Here is a 17,501-nt window from a genome sequence, read left to right on the forward strand (position 1 = left end):
ATAATTTTCTTACATTATCAATCATAACATATTAAGTAGGTTCTATTGAATAGGTACAAAACAAAAGTGCTTCTCTGTGAGTTCTTAAAGCATACACTTAAACATTGACTAGTATATTTACAGTTATAATCTTAAATATAAATAAACACTTAACATTCTTGGAAAGAAAATCCAAAAGAAATGTCTAATGAGATAGATTTCCTTCAAAATTTTAGATTGCATCATGTATACTTAGTTGGTACATTTTTGTCGTAGCCTAATTTGAGTATTCTTGATTGACTTGACACGGGTAGGATAAAATAAAAAAAACCGCGATTAAAAAGTAATACCTACTAATCGGTTGGAGATCGTATTTAATATGATCGTTGCCCTGGGTAAACTAGAATCAAAATTTTAGGCTAGAGCCTAAGACCTGTGTTTTATCTTATTTAATTGTAACTAATAATAAAAATAAAATAACGGTGAAACCACTTATTATTTGGATCAAGATTTTTGAATGACAAACATAATATATAATTTCTGCACTCGAATCTTCTGTTTCACACTGATACAATAAACGACTAGACTCAAAAATTGTCTGAAGCAAAACTCTGTTTATGCGTTTATCAGGCAGACTTTATTAACAAGCATAGCGATAGACTTTGAACATTACTGTAACGAAATAAGGTTTTAATTTGAACATTTAATTCAATGTTGGTTGTCATTTTTGAAGATTATTTAATAGGAAATTGTGAGTGGTTTTTTTTAGTACGTCAATTATGTTCCTACGCAACAAAATTCTCTTGTTAGGGCAAATAGGACGTGTTTCATAAACAATTTCTCATATAGCAACTGATGTTTTGCTTGTTTATACATATATGTATTTGGTAAAATTATTTATCGTTATGTGGCGGTTGCACTGGCAAACACGGGCACGGTGGAGGCGGGTACGATGGTAGCATTGTGGGGAAGAAACCTGATGCTGCTGCTAATTGTCTGAAAGTATAAAAAAGTTTGAGATCTAAAGAAATTGTAATTTCTGGTAGAAACTACTTGTTCTCTTACTTGTATTTTCGTTTGAAAAGAATCTGTATTAGTACATTTATATGGTTTTTTTTAGGTCATCGTAGGACGCTTTTAATTTATCTTGAAATATAATAACTAACTGTTTAATCTATTTATACCTCAGTATCACAGATATGTTTTTTTTTATTTATTTATTATTTATTTGACACTTCATTACACACATTATTTTATAAAATATAAAAGTAAATAATAAATCACAAAGTTACAGCTTTAATATGTGTAACGGGGCGGCCTTATCACTTCAGAGTGATCTCTACCAGGCGACCCCTCAGGCAAAGGACAAGTGTTTGCTGTATAAAGGGAGGCATCAAAATTTATTTAAAAAAAAAAAAAAAAACTAAACAATATTTTACAAACATACATATTACTTAATAATTAATAATATATACCTACTAAATGATAAACATACACATATAAAAAAAATAGTTAAGTATTAATATTACAAAGTATTAAGGTCACTACTCGGAGCCATATTCCAGATCTAAATAATATTTATGTATTAGACGTTTATAAGAAGTTAAAGATTGTGCACGTCTTGAGTTCCACAATCTTACAGCGGTTGAAGCAAATGAATAACTTAGGAATTCAGTTTTTCGAGTAGCCACACGCAGTGTGAGTCTTTCTTTCGACCGTAGAGTGTAAGTTTCATTCTGGAGGAATTCAAAGTTATTCTTAAGATATGCAGGCGATTTAGGGTCAAAAAGTACTTGATACAAAAGACGGAGAAAATGTATATTACGACGAGATCGGATTGGCAGCCACTTGAGTTTTTTCCTAAAATACGAAACATGATCGTACTTCCGAAGCCCAAAAATGAAACGTATACAAAAGTTTTGCAGTCGCTCCAGTTTATTTAAAAGCTCCTGTGTAAGATCCGGACAGCAAGCGTCAGCGTAATCGATAATAGGCAAAAGAAGAGATTGTGCTAATATGATTTTTTAATAATTATTTAACTCAAAACACTTGTATCAATAGCTTTTACATACCTGTATTGTTGATCGAGATGAGCCTTTTCGATTCTCTTATCTTTAGCTCTTCTGTTTTGGAACCAGATTTTGACTTGGGTTTCACTAAGTGATAATGCGGACGCTAATTCACAGCTGTAATAAATAAATAATCAGGTAGTGAAATATTGCGTTGAACAGATCTATATCTATTTTCTATATCACCAAAATAATTTTCTTCTTTGACTTTTCCGAATCGTGAAGATTAAGGCTGCTAAATTTTATATCCGCCTTAAAATAGTATTTATATGTACTTCTAGCAGCATTCGCCCTTCTGTAGGTATCCTGTTATATGGTATCAAATATTCCTATAAATATGCTATATAATTAAAATATTATTTACCGTCTCGCACGAGCAACATATTCGCCTCTAGCGTACTCGAGTTCTAGTCGAAGCGTTTGGTGTGCTGAGAAGGTGGTCCGTTGCCGCCGTGGTCGACTCTCTTTTCGTCTTCTACGCGCTACTAAAATTTAGAAAAATAAATCTTATTGAAGTAAAGGAGAATGGCGAAACTGGGCCTAACAAAATTAGGGCCTTACAGAAATCATAATATGTATATTTAAAATTCATTTTGTTATTTTTAATAATTCTTGGTAAAATATTGACTTCTGATTCTATGGGAAAACAAATGTTTGAAAAAAAAGATAATGTGTTCACTAACGGCATTGTTATTTAGATTTCTATGACTACCGGTCTTATCAGCAGAGATTGTCAGTGCTGTCAGGAGTAAAATAGTCGATATATCGATTAAAACGAATGAATATTTATTTTCATTTTTAGTTTTATATAAAATTCAAATGCTTTATAAATCAGAAATATAAGTTAACTGCGTTACATATTTTATTTTTAACTTTTTAGCACGCTATTTATTTAGGTAATTCTATACATTTTTACTCATGGCGGCCGCACTTTGTAAGAATATTTCTGAAATGTAGCTGGCCGCTTCAATTTTAATTACAATGTCATGTTTGTCGTTTGACTTTTGACATTTGATTGAGGTTTTTCGTTTCGTGGTTAACTTATTTTCTTCATCTTTATCGACTTTCGCTACGTATTACGGACACTGACGATCTCTGTTATTACTACCAACCAACGCTTGCACACCGGACTTTGATTACCTGCCTTTACGACTCACTACTGCTACCCTACCTGGACACCGACTTTGCATCCGATTTTTCATTTACAATTAATATGAACTGCATCAACTGTGGTATTAATGCTAATCGTAACAATGCTATACGTATGCATTTGTTACAAGATAACGCAATAATATCAATTATACAAGGGTGGGCTGCTCCTCTAACGGTTAGTGGATTAGTATTATCTAAGGTATTTAGTACTAGCTATTGAAATCAAACAAAAACGTAAACACACATTGTTTTATATATATACTAGCGGTCCACCCCGGCTTCGCCCGTGGTACTTACATGTTGAAACTATCCTATCTCTCAAGTTGGATCGAACTCCACATGGTGTGCGAATTTTATTATAATCGGTTAAGTGGTTTAGAAGTCCATTGAGGACAAACATTGTGACACGAGATTTATATAATATATTAATATAATATATATGTATATTCACTTTCTTTTGTCCAATTGTAATATTAATTCTTTATTTGTAGATCACTCACTCTGATCACATATGTGATGCATGCTGGAAACTTGCAAATGATTCTTTGAAGATTGAAAATCATGAAGATGACACTGTAACTTTGGGTCATCAACGTGTATGCATTTATTGTGGACGTTCTGTATTGCGCACACGGTTTCATTTACTAAGAACTGATTCTCAAGTCTCAACGCGATCAAAGAATTAGAGCAGTGATATTAGAGTGGATATTACCTCGTCATTTAAGTTATTGAGTGTTTTGATAATATTTTAAGTAAAAAGTTGCCAATAATCTTCTTTTTAAATCTCAAAGTAAAAATGAAAGGTGTTTTAACAAAGTATTTCTTTACAGATTGGAAATAGAGCAACATATCTATGTCATTCTTGCTGGGTGAGGGCTCTCATAGGAAGGGAAGCAATAACAGTTTATTATTGTAATTGTATATTAGGAAGAAGAACTGTAGGTTGCTGCTGTCACGTTATGTGCATAATATGGTACCTTAGCTGGGCAAGGTATCAACCAGATTTAATGCCGCCAGCACAGTTTCTGGATGATGTGTTAATTGTTTATGATGATAATGATGAATAAACGATTTATGAAAAAACGTGTTTTATTTTATATATAAGTACCTACGATGTTTTGGTAGGTACTCTAAAAGAATAAAAGTTCGATCCAATATCTCTATTACCTAACTGTTCTTCTGTTACACTCTTTATCTAAATAATGTATATTATAGGAAAGAAACAAAGCTATTCATTGAACTCGAGCAAACCTAACCTCAATTTTAGTGACGTCATGCTCAATATCTCTGCTATCCCATAGAACAGATCTTTAATTGTTATATTTATAGAATCTGTATATTTTTATCTATTTAACCCCACATAAATCATCAGTGTAACGATCAGGCCCAAAGTCCTATGGGAGTTCGCCATTCTCCTTTCACATGAGGTGCTAGTTTTCCACCCGCAACTTCTTCCTTATTTCTATTTCACTAAGCATCGATCAATGGTCAATTTTTTTCGTGACTAACTGGTCTATCGTAGGTATATAAGTACATATAGGTAAGTTATCGATTCATCTGAAATTACCTACAAGTTACAACGTCAGAACTATATATATCATACTAGCGGTCCGCCCCGGCTTCGCCCGTGGTACATATGAAAAATAGATGTTGGCCGATTCTCAGACTTACCCGATATGCACAGAAAATTTCATGAGAATCGGTCCACCCGTTTCGGAGGAGTATGCAAACTAACATTGTGACACGAGAATTTTATATATAAAGATTAAACTTTTACATAAAACCACAGATTACCATTAGAGCATTTAACCAACATGTGGCAAAGACCAAAGGGTTAACTACAAATCATAAGTTAATCGCAAACGACAATAATAAGGTTTCTTTGTGGTTCCTGCAATCAGTGGGTTCAAGTGATTTTGTAATAAAAAATACTTGTAAGAGCTCCGATTCGCACCATATTGTCCCGGATGCCGGAAATATTTTGAAGCCTTGTGGTGATTCATAGGATATAACCGTTAATAATGAAATACGATACTTAAATTTCCCCGTTAAAAGGGCAATATTATAAGGATAGCTTGATTTGTATTATGGATATGTATTTTAATATTTATGATTTATGAAAGTGATTTTGTGATTAAAATAAATATATTGGAAATGGAATATCTCTTTACTGTATGAGGTCTAATGTCTATTTATCGATGGAAAAACAAATAAATAAATACATAATTAGAAAATCAAGATGCGGTTTCGACTTTTGTGAATAAAAAATACCAATTTTGAATTTAATAATGTGTGTCTTCAAACAACGCTAAATAGCATAACCGCAGGACTCACTTAATAATCTTCTTATATATAAAAATGAATCGCAAAATGTGTTGGTAAGCGCATAACTCGAGAACGGCTGAACCGATTTCGATAATTCTTTTTTTATTATATTCCTTGAAGTACGAGGATGGTTCTTATGTAGAGAAAACGTAAATATGTACCACGGGCGAAGCCGGGGCGGACCGCTAGTCACTTATATTTATTGTTTTGTCAAGATGCAGAGGAAGCGCTAACCACTACACTGTATACGGAAATCTCTATCGTGCAACTGTCGCAACCGGTGAAGCCTCATGCGCGTCTGTCGGCTCATTTGCAATGATTTACGATTCAACGCACTTTACGAGATTTGCACGTTACTTTATATGAGCTAATTTTAACCTCAGTGAATATATTGAATAGTGTGTATAGTAGGTAGTGTCCATTCGTAGAAAAAATTGGATGAAGTTATGAACTTATGAAGTGACCAAAATATGAAGATGGCGAATAGCTTTATTTATTTGATTTAATTGATTTATGTTATTCAATGGCAAATAGTCCTAAAATCTACTATACTCTATAGGAACGGGCCACTGCCATAAGTGCTTTATGTACTTAATGAATAAGAAAACAATATTTGACTCTAAACAGCTAAAAGGCTACCGTTAGGTACCACGTACCAATAGGACTTACCTACATACCTATACAGTATACATACACTAGGTAGGTACACAGTCAAGTAAACAGTATAAGAATCTAAGGAAATTGTTGCCAAAAATGCGTCCTAACATATTACAAAAAACAAGGAAATAGCATGTTCCATGTCGTTAGTAAATAACTAAATAGGGATTGTGCGTGAGGGATTGCTCAGTTATCTTATTGTTTGAATGAATATAACCGCCCATTCGCTTAATGGTAGCAAACAAAAGAAACGAAATATTTCGAAGAAATAATCTTATAAGAGGAAATAAAAGCACAATAAAAATGTGTATTTAACGTTTTAATATTCTTCCCATTAAGAAAATAATATCTTTGATTATGAAAGCGACAATACATAATTATTTGTGAATGTCATAGAATAGGTACATTCATAGAAATCTAAATAACAAGACACTAGAAGTCGTAAGCGCGCGTGACCTTGTCGCCACTCAGGTGACTTTCACATCACCAGTGTGTTCGTCACAGTTCAGTTGCTATGGAGACGTATGTGTGTAAACATGGTGTGTTTCAGCATTTCCCATTGCGGAAATTCTTCCACAAGTTGTAATTATACTAATAAAGGAATAATATTTCATCGGTAAATATTTTTTTTTAGAAATAATGCCGTTTTTCCTTAAAATTATAGAATATTTACAAGTATTACGAGTGTCACCATAGTAATCGAAATAACAATGAATGACATAATTTCAACCTTACTGGAGCAAAAAGAAACAAAACGTCTCATATACTTAGGGATGTTATTCTAACATAAACCGTAAATTCGTGCGTTAGGATACATATTAAAAAGCTTAATTTAATATTTAAGTTAGTTTTCACTAAAATCAAGTTGTCCAATAAAAGGCATAGTTTACTTGTGTGTATTGTTTAGCTATCGGTTTAAATGTGTTGATTTTGGCGACAGCGGTTTTCATACGAATTATGACATTATAGCACTTCTATGTGTCTTGTTATTTAGATTTCTATGGGTACATTATATTTTGCGAATCCAGGCGATGCCAGAAGCGAAGCGAAGCGAAGCGAAGCGAACAAAACTCATTATCGATTAACCCAGTGTTAAACTAACCACTAATTTAAAATCGTGTGTGGTAAAGTAACAACTAATAAAGCTATTTAAAATCGCGTTCACTGAGAACTGTCAGCTGTGGTGTCTCACCACTTGTGTGTAATTGAGCCACAATAGGGGTATAATCTGCCGAGTGCTGTCGCTTTAAATCATCACGCACTCCATCGGCCCCGGCGTGACGTGATAATGATGACGTTTTGATTTGGAAATTTAAAAAAAATTAAATGTGTATGTGATTTTTTTTTTACCTCGGAAGAGGTACCTACTTACCTATAAGTATGCACAAAATAATAATACAAAAGACAAAAAATGAAAATAACATGTATTTGGGAATAATACTGACTTAACGCATATTATTGTATTTTAGGTTTTACCTACCATGTCAGTTCATAGAGATTGGCAATAGCCAATAGCCTAATTTTATCATGAAAAATTTATTTAGACATAAAATTAAAACAACTTGACGATTATGCGTTTAAGATTTCTATTATATCGCACCCTCTAAATGTTTGTTTTGTGATGCTATAAAAATCGTGATTAATCAACAATACTAACAATACAATAATAGAACGAAGATATTAGGGGGTTGCTCCCTTTAATATTCATTACAGATCCCCTAATTACAAATTTATTCGACCATTCCTCGTGGAGATTAAAGAACACCTGATTTCCCTCTATTTTTTATTATTTTCAATAGAATTGCAAAGAAATTGATATTGCGAAGAACGGTTGCTTCATTAATTTTCAATTGAAGTCGATAGTCTACGATTTGAATGTATATTGGCATCAATAGGTATGTACTAGCGTGTAGTACCTATTCATTGCATTGATATCTATGAATAACATAATAAAGTTCCGGTATTGTATATGCTCTACCTCTGACTTTTTAGGTCTCAAATTAAACGATAGGTACACAAATTTCAGAACAAGAAAGGCATTACGTAAACGAGTGCGATAAAAATTCGGATTGCAGTGTAGCTCATAATTCTAAATGTAACGTTCCCATAAGTGCGAGGGTATCAATGTATAGCTGTCATAAATTCAGAAATAAGCAAATTCAAGGCTTACAAGAAATTAAAAGATACTGATTATAATTCCTTGTGTTTACTTATTTGATAATCCTAACATAAGTTATATTCGAGTGAGCACTATACGATATGGCAATCTGCTTAAATACGATGTAAACGAGTGCGATACAATTTACGGATTGCGGCTTAGCACTAAGCTAATACAAATCACAATGTTATGTTTCCAAAGGAGCGAGCATGGCGCACGTGCGCTCTCCCACACAACTCAACCAATCAGTTTAATTTTTATTGCAGTACTAGCTGTTGCCCGCAGCTTCGCCCGCGTGGAAAAGATAAATTTACATGATACAAATTTTCATCCCCTATTTTACCCCTTTAGGGGATGAATTTTCTAAAATCCTCTCTTAGGGGACGCCTACGTTATGACATCTACCTGCATGCCAAATTTCAGCCCGATACGTCCAGTGGTTTGGGCTGTGCGTTGATAGATCACTATATCAGTCACCTTTGAGTTTTATATATTATATAGATAACATGTATAAATGCAAAAAATAATGAACTTATTATAATACCCAGTTGGCGCTCCCACTATAACTTAAATCAGATTAAAATAAATACATGAATTATTTAATTTACGGTAATGAGATGTAATTAATTGCCTCAATTCCTTACGGTCTTTAATTTTCGGATATATTATATCTTATGTTTTTGATTATGGTAACATATTTTCAAAAATTTATATTGTAAGTATTTATATTATACACTAGCGGTCCGCCCCGGCTTCGCCCGTGGTACATGTTTACGTTTTCTCTACATAAGAACCATCCTCGTACTTCAAGGAATATAATAAAAAAAGAATTATCGAAATCGGTTCAGCCGTTCTCGAGTTATGCGCTTACCAACACATTTTGCGATTCATTTTTATATTATAGATTTTGTGTTGGTTGGCCGAAATTATATTATACATAATTTAAATTGGGAGCGAATCTAAAGAATATCTATGTAGGCATACAAAATGAAGAGATTAATCTTTATGGGAAGGTCTGTGTTTTAAATTTAAATAATTATGTCAGATAACCCAACATAATTTATCACACTAGATTGCACAAAAACAGTCTTGTTCATATCAACGGTAATATACCTATATTTGCAATTTGGTAACTACCTATATTTTAATTTTTGGTATCTACATAACTATAGGATTTGAGTATTATTTAAATTTTAAACCACGATTGATCAAATCCCTGTTGTGATTCTGAAAATATCCACCTACCTACATAATGGTAGGCACCCACTTTTAAAAATTACGTTGTCAGTCTGTAGTAGGGGAGACCGGGTTTGGTTGTCTCACGGGTTGTTTGTCACAGCGGTCTTAACACAAAACTGAACTATCGAATAAGTCTGTTGAACAGCGTGGCAAGAGCGATACAGTGAAAACGCTGTCCCAACTTCGCGTCAGACCGCTCCGATCTGCCGTGAGGGTCTCACACGTGTTTATTGTTTTCGCACAGCAAAAGTAAATTTTTGTGCTGCTGTGTCGAACCTCGTAATTATACGTTCTTGTTTTACAGTAATAATCTTTCAGTTCATTTGATGATGATGAAATGTGTTTTATAATATCGTAGTATAGTTTTTTAGATATTCATTGATCGGAATTTATTTTCAATTTTATTTTCATGAAACGTGTTATGGGGCTCGTTGTCACAAATTTTCGGGGGCTGGTTGTCACCTATCAACCAGCCCCCTGTATGCGAGATGACTTTAATTGCGTTTTGAGGTTGTTTGTTTTAGCCGTAAATTTTCAATCAACACCGGAAAATCACCCTAACAAACCTGCTGGAAGTCCATCTGTCCTTGATGACTCTATATTGACTCACGATTATTATTGTTTGCTAAAATTGTGATTGATTAATATTCAGACTGAAATAAAGACCGTAGACACGGTTTCATTTGGTTAAGAGTTCTTAATTAAAAATTATTCCGTAAAATTATAAGACCAAAGTGTGACTTTCTATTTATAAATTGCCTGTTATTTAGTACGTGACTACCTACCCTAGGCATTGTGACAACCATGCCTGACCCGGGGTTATAAGTCACATTTTTCTTTAGAGTGAAAATACAAAATATTTCTACAACTGATAATATTACACAAAAATACGTTTATTTATTTTGTAACAGAATAATTACACTATCTTTTGGTATACAAATATCATTCCTAAACAACGTATTTTGGAAGTTACATAAAAAAAGATAAAAATGTGACTTTCATCCCCGCTCTCCCCTACTTAACCAAGTCCATAAACAAACGCTCATCAAATAAATTCGTCGTCTATTATCATTCTAATAATTAACGAAACAATTGAAAGAGATCCAACACAACGAAAATGTTTCATTTATGTTTTCACATAATTTTCGCCAGACATAATTTTCATTATTCAGTTTCACGGACCGTTGCATTGTTCCGTAATAGTTATAAGAGTTGAACAATGGATTTTATCGCGGTGTAGCAGAATTGCCGGCAATTTTCACACAAGAGTGATTCAGAATGAGGACACAGCTCGTCGGTATAGCCGGCCAGCCATTCGTGGTGTGGTAATCGCATCAGGCCTCGCAGGCTCCGAGTACCTTCCGCATCTGCAAACATAAACTCTCGAGACACTTTTAAACGACGCGACTAACCATTATGATTCTATTTTCAGGCAAAAAGATTCTAACAACAATAATTGTCATTCTAATAAGATTGACGGTGAATAAAATTCGATTGTATTTTTATTTTTTACTTTCTGAATAGATTTTATCATTAATGATTAATCATCATTGGATAAAGTTTTAGTTTACTTGATGATTATTTTACTAGTACCTACATATTTTTCAACTCGTTTAGAATTTTCCATTTGAACAGGATTCCTAAACTAAACCCTGACTTCCATCGCCGCACCTATACCCGAACTAATAAATTGAGTTCATTGGCTATATTCGACAATTGTTATCTTCACAAAACTAGGGGTATTCAGTTTCAGTTAGGAAGGTGGTAAACAACTTGCCTATCATAGAAAGATCTCGAATAAAGAATAATATCTATCGGACTTCAATGGAGGATTCCAATCGCTAAGCCGCCACTCTTAAACGCTTATAATATATGCAAATAAGAATATCTTATTTCCCACTGTGAAATAAGCATTATTGTACGGGACACATTGAATAGATATTTTCCTCAAATATTCATAAAGAACGTCCAGTGAGCGGGGATTAAGAGCGGAGAGGTTTTATCTACATCTCGCTCTATTATGTTTTTCAAAGTATTTTTCTAGTGATATTTTATTTTCACGATTTCACAGATACCCCTTCCATTCCTGTCTCTTTGTAGATCGGGATGTCCGTCTTACAAATATAGGTAGATAGCTACTTATTTTTATCATAGAACATCTTCTCTTTGAAGTTAAAAATATAGTTTTACTTTATATTTTGTATTTTATATTGCTCATATTAAAAGATTTTTTGACGTGACAACGTCTTATAATTCGATAGAGCCGGCTGCACGCACGAAAAAACATGACTCATGCGGCGTTACCTCGCTCTGAGGCGTTCCATGTAAGGCTTGAAGTGCAAGCGAGAGCGCGGAACGAGCGACAAAGAAGCACAATCGGACGTTGTCACGTTCAACTATCGTCAGTAAACCGACTTGACGACAACCAATTTTTTCAAGGTGGGTAAACTAATAAGGATTTCTGAACCATGTTCCTACGACTAAACTTCTTATACGAAGTAAGTAATAGCTCCTTGTGAATTGTTAAACATGCTGCTCTACCATATATCGTTTCTGTCCAGAACCTCCCCTATTATATTACCTACTACTTTGCTCACAATTCATAAATTGTGAAATGATAGTATAGGATAGAATGAAGAAAAAATAATAAATCCGACTGTAGTACCTAGGCTAAGGTAGTAGGTATCATTAATGGCAGATAAACATGAGGGACTCTCCTTAGTTTTAAATTATTATCAGGTACCACAGGGTGATACCTTAGACTTTAGAGCATTAAATGCTCTAAGGGTGATACAGCCTCATTTAATAAAATAGTTTTTTTAATCATACTGTTTCAACGATATGTTTTTGGCCATGGGATAAATGGCTATCAACTTTAAAAGAAAATAACTATGCGTGCTCTATAAATACATTAAAATACCATATGACTCTTCTAGAAACAAGTAGGTACTTGTTTCTAGAATATGCTGCTTCTACCTCAGTTTATAAATGTATTCAAAGCTTGACAGATTTGCGGAATATTATTCTACAAGTGCGATAAAAATAAAATTATAATAATAGTCCAGGATCCTTCGCCCATTTTTTCACGTGATTACTATCAAGCTAATTTTCCGTGAGTTAGCTTTATTTTGATGAGATAAAAGGCGATAGATCCTGAACTATAAGTAAGAAGAAGAAATTGAAATTACATTTTTAAGTGAGAAATAAAAAAAAAGACGGGTTGCAAAACGCACTTTCTGGTTGAAATGCCGTGCAAAATACACTAACTGGTTGGTACCTACATGTTTAGACAAAAAAAAAACGAGGTCACAAAATTGGGATTTTTTGATAAAATTACTGCGTGCCAAAATTGTAGATCATAAAATTATACATTAAAAAGGGATCTTTTTTTTCTAATGTAAGCCATACACGCTATGGTCTATCGGAGAGGTATAATGTAAGTGTAAGGAATTTCTCCACAAATCAACTGAACAGGTATCTAGGCTCAAAAATGTGCTGTAACATATTTAATATGGCGCACTATACTATCTAGAATATTTAAATGTGCGAGTGATTCAAATGCTCATAATAATCTTCCCATGCGAACGAGACCTTTTGCTGCGGTTAAAAGTATCAAAACAGCTATCTTATTGACTTTTTTTGATCCTAACAATTTAATCCTAACTTTGCTGTCCGTCTGTCTGTCTGTCTGTACCCTTTTTTCAGGAACGCGTGGAGATATCAAGCTATATTGTATACTCAAACCCACGGTCAGGTTACCTTAATACCTTTAAGCTGTAATAAACTCAAACTTATATAATATTATCAACGCAATCTGAAGATATAGCAATTAAAGCCGCATATTCTGTAACTCACAAAGTCTACTTGCAAGGGAATCAAAACCTTCAGGGTACCTTCCGTGAAAACAGGGTCTTGAGAATTGGTTAAAAGCAAGGTCTTATAGCACAGATAAAGGAAGAATTCCTAAAAATATAAATTTTTTAAGTTATAACATATTTTATAAAGAATAGAAAAAATTCGATCACGAGGCGGGACTCGGGCCATTCCGGGGCGGATGCCTGACCAACTCAGCCACTCGTGACCCGCCAGAGCAATCGAATTCATTCTATTCTTTTAGTTTTATGTGTCTGGAGGGACACACCGCGCGCCATCTATTGAGATGATTAACAACCGTTTCAACCAATATGAAGCACTTTTCAGTGAATACAATATTGTAACGATGGAACACGACCTTTTTTATTGAATTTATATTTTTGGTTTTATGGCATTCAAATCTTAATACTACATATTATAAAGGCGAAAGTTTGTAAGGATGTACATAGATGTATGGATGTATGGATGTTTGTTACTCTTTCAGTAAAAACTACTGAACCGATTACAATGAAATTTAGCACACATATAGAGGGTAACTTGGATTAACACATAGGATAGGTTTTATCCCGGAAATCCCACGGGAACGGGAACTATGCGGGTTTTTCTTTGAAAACGCGGGCGAAGCCGCGGGCGGAAATCTAGTGCTTTATAAATATAAATTTATAAAGAATAGAAAAAAGCTGAGTTGGTCAGGCATCCGCCCCGGAATGGCGCGAAAGGATGCGGGTTCGAGTCCCGCCTCGTGATCGAATTTTTTCTATTCTTTGTAAATTTATATTTATAAAGCATTTGAATGCCATAAAACCAAAAATATAAATTCAAGTTATAACATATTAAAAAACGGATTTGTTAGGAGCTCTCGGTGCGTGAGTCCGATTCGCACTTGGCCGATTGTTTCTTTAATTAATTTAAATGTCCAAGTATCTCAATGTCCAAGTACCTATACAGGGTGTCCCAAGAAGTATGGATATACTGAAGCCAGGAGGTAGAGGACCTAGAGGGCTATCCGAATCACCCCCATGTATGTTATGCGATTTTTCGTATTTTCTTAGTTATGACGTTTTTTTTTTATTTTCACCTATTGCCGAGCTACGATGAGATTTTTAATTTATGGAGATGTGACTTATTGTGGTTGTACCTAGATGCTTGATTTTTTTTGTGTGCTAAGCTGAAAGATAGGCCAATTCAGTATTGTAAAATTTACTATTGTTAGATCTTTGAATGGAATAAAAAAGAATTGAATGCCAAGAAAAGATTAAATTACCCAGTATGTTCAAACTTCAAGGGCCCGTATAAAATAAAATCACATAAAAAAAAGATTTTCGTTTGGCTTTTAAAAACTTGCTCTATTTATCACCGGAAAAAGTTGTTTTTTAAACGTCTGAATGCCTTTTTATTGTTTTTAATGGTTTCTACTGCTTCTCTCAATTTCCGGGCTAATTCGTCTAAATTGTGGCATTCTCTTGTCTTTGTATTATCCCCACAGAAAAAAATCAATGAGGTTTCGGTCGATTTATTTAGTAGATAACTAGATAAATTAAATTGCTACATCTCTATGAAACATAACAAAATAGAAAATAGACGACCAATACATACATTTGAGTTATTGGTGCCTACTTACATAATTAATCTTTTCACATGAATGAAAGAATGAAACATTCGATTTCAAATTCTAAATATTATGGAAAACCCATAGTTCCAATCTATAGTTTGGAAAATCCAAAAGTGAAGATTTTAGTTTTTCGTTGATAACTATTAAACGATACTTACCTAATAACATTTTCAATAGCAATCCCCGCATAGATCTACAGCTAGGTAATCCATACTAATATTATAAATGCGAAAGTAACTCTGTCTGTCTGTCTGTTACTCAATCACGCCTGAACTACTGAACCAATTTGCATGAAATTTGGTATAGAGATATTTTGATACCCGAGAAAGGACATAGGCTACTTTTTATCCCGGGAAAATGACGGATAGGTTTTATCCCGGAAATCCTACGGGAACGGGTTTTTCTCTGAAAACGCGGGCGAAGCCGCGGGCGGAAAGCTAGTAAAAAATAATGCCACTATGTTTTACACAAAATATCGTGTCTCAACCGAAAAAAAATGTTGATCGACGGGAATTTTATTTTTTCTATTTCTACATTTCATTCCAGTTTAATTTTATTGAATCATTTTTTCCCAGTTACGGTATTAATCTTCATTAAATTATCTATAAAATGATGTGCAGATTTAGGAGATATAACGTATGGTAATCAAATCGTGTAATTAATTAAGTAGTTGCGGAACCAAGGCAAAACAAATTTTTCGATAGTAAAGCACTCTCTAATGCTTCGCATTATGAGTCGTGCAATATGGCAATACCGTCACAACTCACATCATAGAGTAACGGCGAGTAGAGGCAACGATTTTGGTATTTTTGAATCTTGCCAAAGAAGTTTCACTTCTGACACGTGTGCTCGGCACACACGCTCTTTTTTATTTGATTTTTTTGTGTGGGAATTTTAGTAGCTACCTACCTATGTGAGTCGTGACTCGTGAGTGTTATATCGAGCAATAAATTGCCACATCATGTATAATAATTGGGAGACATCAATGAGATTAAAGTACGTATCTAAGTAAAAAAACCAAGGGTACATAAATTATTAGATATCTAATATATTTACTTACCTCAATATTTTTTTACTTTGAAAGTTTGGCATCATAATAATTCGTACGCACCTATAGCCCGATTATTAATATTTCGTAAAAATTACAATTAAATGACTGCATCTTAATTTTGTCAGTCTGCTTATAAGACCAAAGATTATCAACATACCTATTTATGAATGATGTGTCTACTTAAATCACTTTTTAACGAATAATTTAAAATACTTACGAAATGCCGCTAAGCCCGCGCCAAACGCCAGTTGATGGTGGGGTAGCAAAATAGGACGTGGGCACACTGGCAACGGAGACGCTGGCCACAGCTGCTGGAATCTGTTCCCCGGATTAGGCTCCACGTCCCCTATCTCCAAATCCGATGAGGATTCACTCTCTGTACGCTGAGGACGTTCCTGTGCAACACTCGAATCTTCTAAGTGTCCATAAATACGCGCGAAAAATTTCCTCGGAGATGACGGCCTTGGCGCCTGAATTGAGGTGTCTTTTTGGATCTCCTTTTTATCACTCATGTTTGAATCTTTCAAATTTTCGTTCATTTGATCGAATATTATTAAAATTATTAAAAATTTAATCTAATAAGAAAAAGTCTCTACTTTTTTATTTCTAGGCTTAAATTATTCTATCACTGAAACGGATATTTTTATACGCATAACTTTAAAATATAAAGCTGTCATACACGTGTTATCCCGACACAGAAAGCACGTGCAATAAATATGTCAGGTGCGCTATCCCTTGTAGTGAAGCCCCGCCCACTACCCTTACAGACACGAAATAAGTGGAAAGGGTGAAACGCAACCAATGAGAGACCCTTTTGGCGTTTTGTTCCAACCCAAAAGGCGGGAACTTGACAGCATCTTTTGAAATAAGTTTATCACCGGAAAATTTTTATTTTTATTCGAGAGTTTTCAGGGTGTATAGAAATTTCATTACGGACCAGACCAGAATTATTGAGAAATTATTTTTGATATAGTTAGATACCTAAATATAAGCACAATAGTTTAGTTGCCATATATACCTATTTTAATAATGGGCCTTCGTTATCTACGATCCAGAGCCTCTACCACGACCCATTACATAAATAGCTGGTATGTACCACTATTTTCCATATTATGTTATTTCATCTAGGTAATACCTACCTAATTTATTTTAGTAAAGAGATTCTGTCTCTCTCATTGAAATCATCGTAACTTTTTATAGTGTTCTGTGCTTTTGTTTAATTATTTTAAGTCCACAGTTTAATTCTATACTGTAATGCAGAACAAAGTTAGATAATTTACTTCGTAATTTATGGTGTATCCAGGATTTTAAACTAGTAACTAGAAACCTAGGTAGGTCCGTAGGTACCTACTTAAAATAATTGTGTAGGTACTTATCGGTACCATA

At 34.0% G+C, this 17,501-nt stretch overlaps 1 protein-coding gene across 1 annotated transcript; it reads right to left on the reverse strand.

The window, feature by feature from the left end:
• Positions 1-863: 863 nt before the first annotated feature.
• LOC149488378 (homeobox protein rough-like) lies at positions 864-16,990 on the reverse strand. The gene is made up of 4 exons (XM_089695516.1): positions 16,333-16,990; positions 2,413-2,533; positions 2,052-2,165; positions 864-975 (listed from the first exon to the last, which is right to left on the reverse strand). The coding sequence occupies exons 1-4, from the start codon at positions 16,652-16,654 to the stop codon at positions 873-875; spliced, it is 660 nt and encodes a 219-aa protein (XP_089551642.1). The 5' UTR covers positions 16,655-16,990; the 3' UTR covers positions 864-872.
• Between the last annotated feature and the right edge of the window lie 511 nt (positions 16,991-17,501).

The sequence above is a fragment of the Colias philodice genome, chromosome 5 (assembly GCF_061535455.1).
Source record: "Colias philodice isolate Cphi_HAF_F1 chromosome 5, ilColPhil1 Martin Lab GWU primary, whole genome shotgun sequence".
NCBI lineage: Eukaryota > Metazoa > Arthropoda > Insecta > Lepidoptera > Pieridae > Colias > Colias philodice.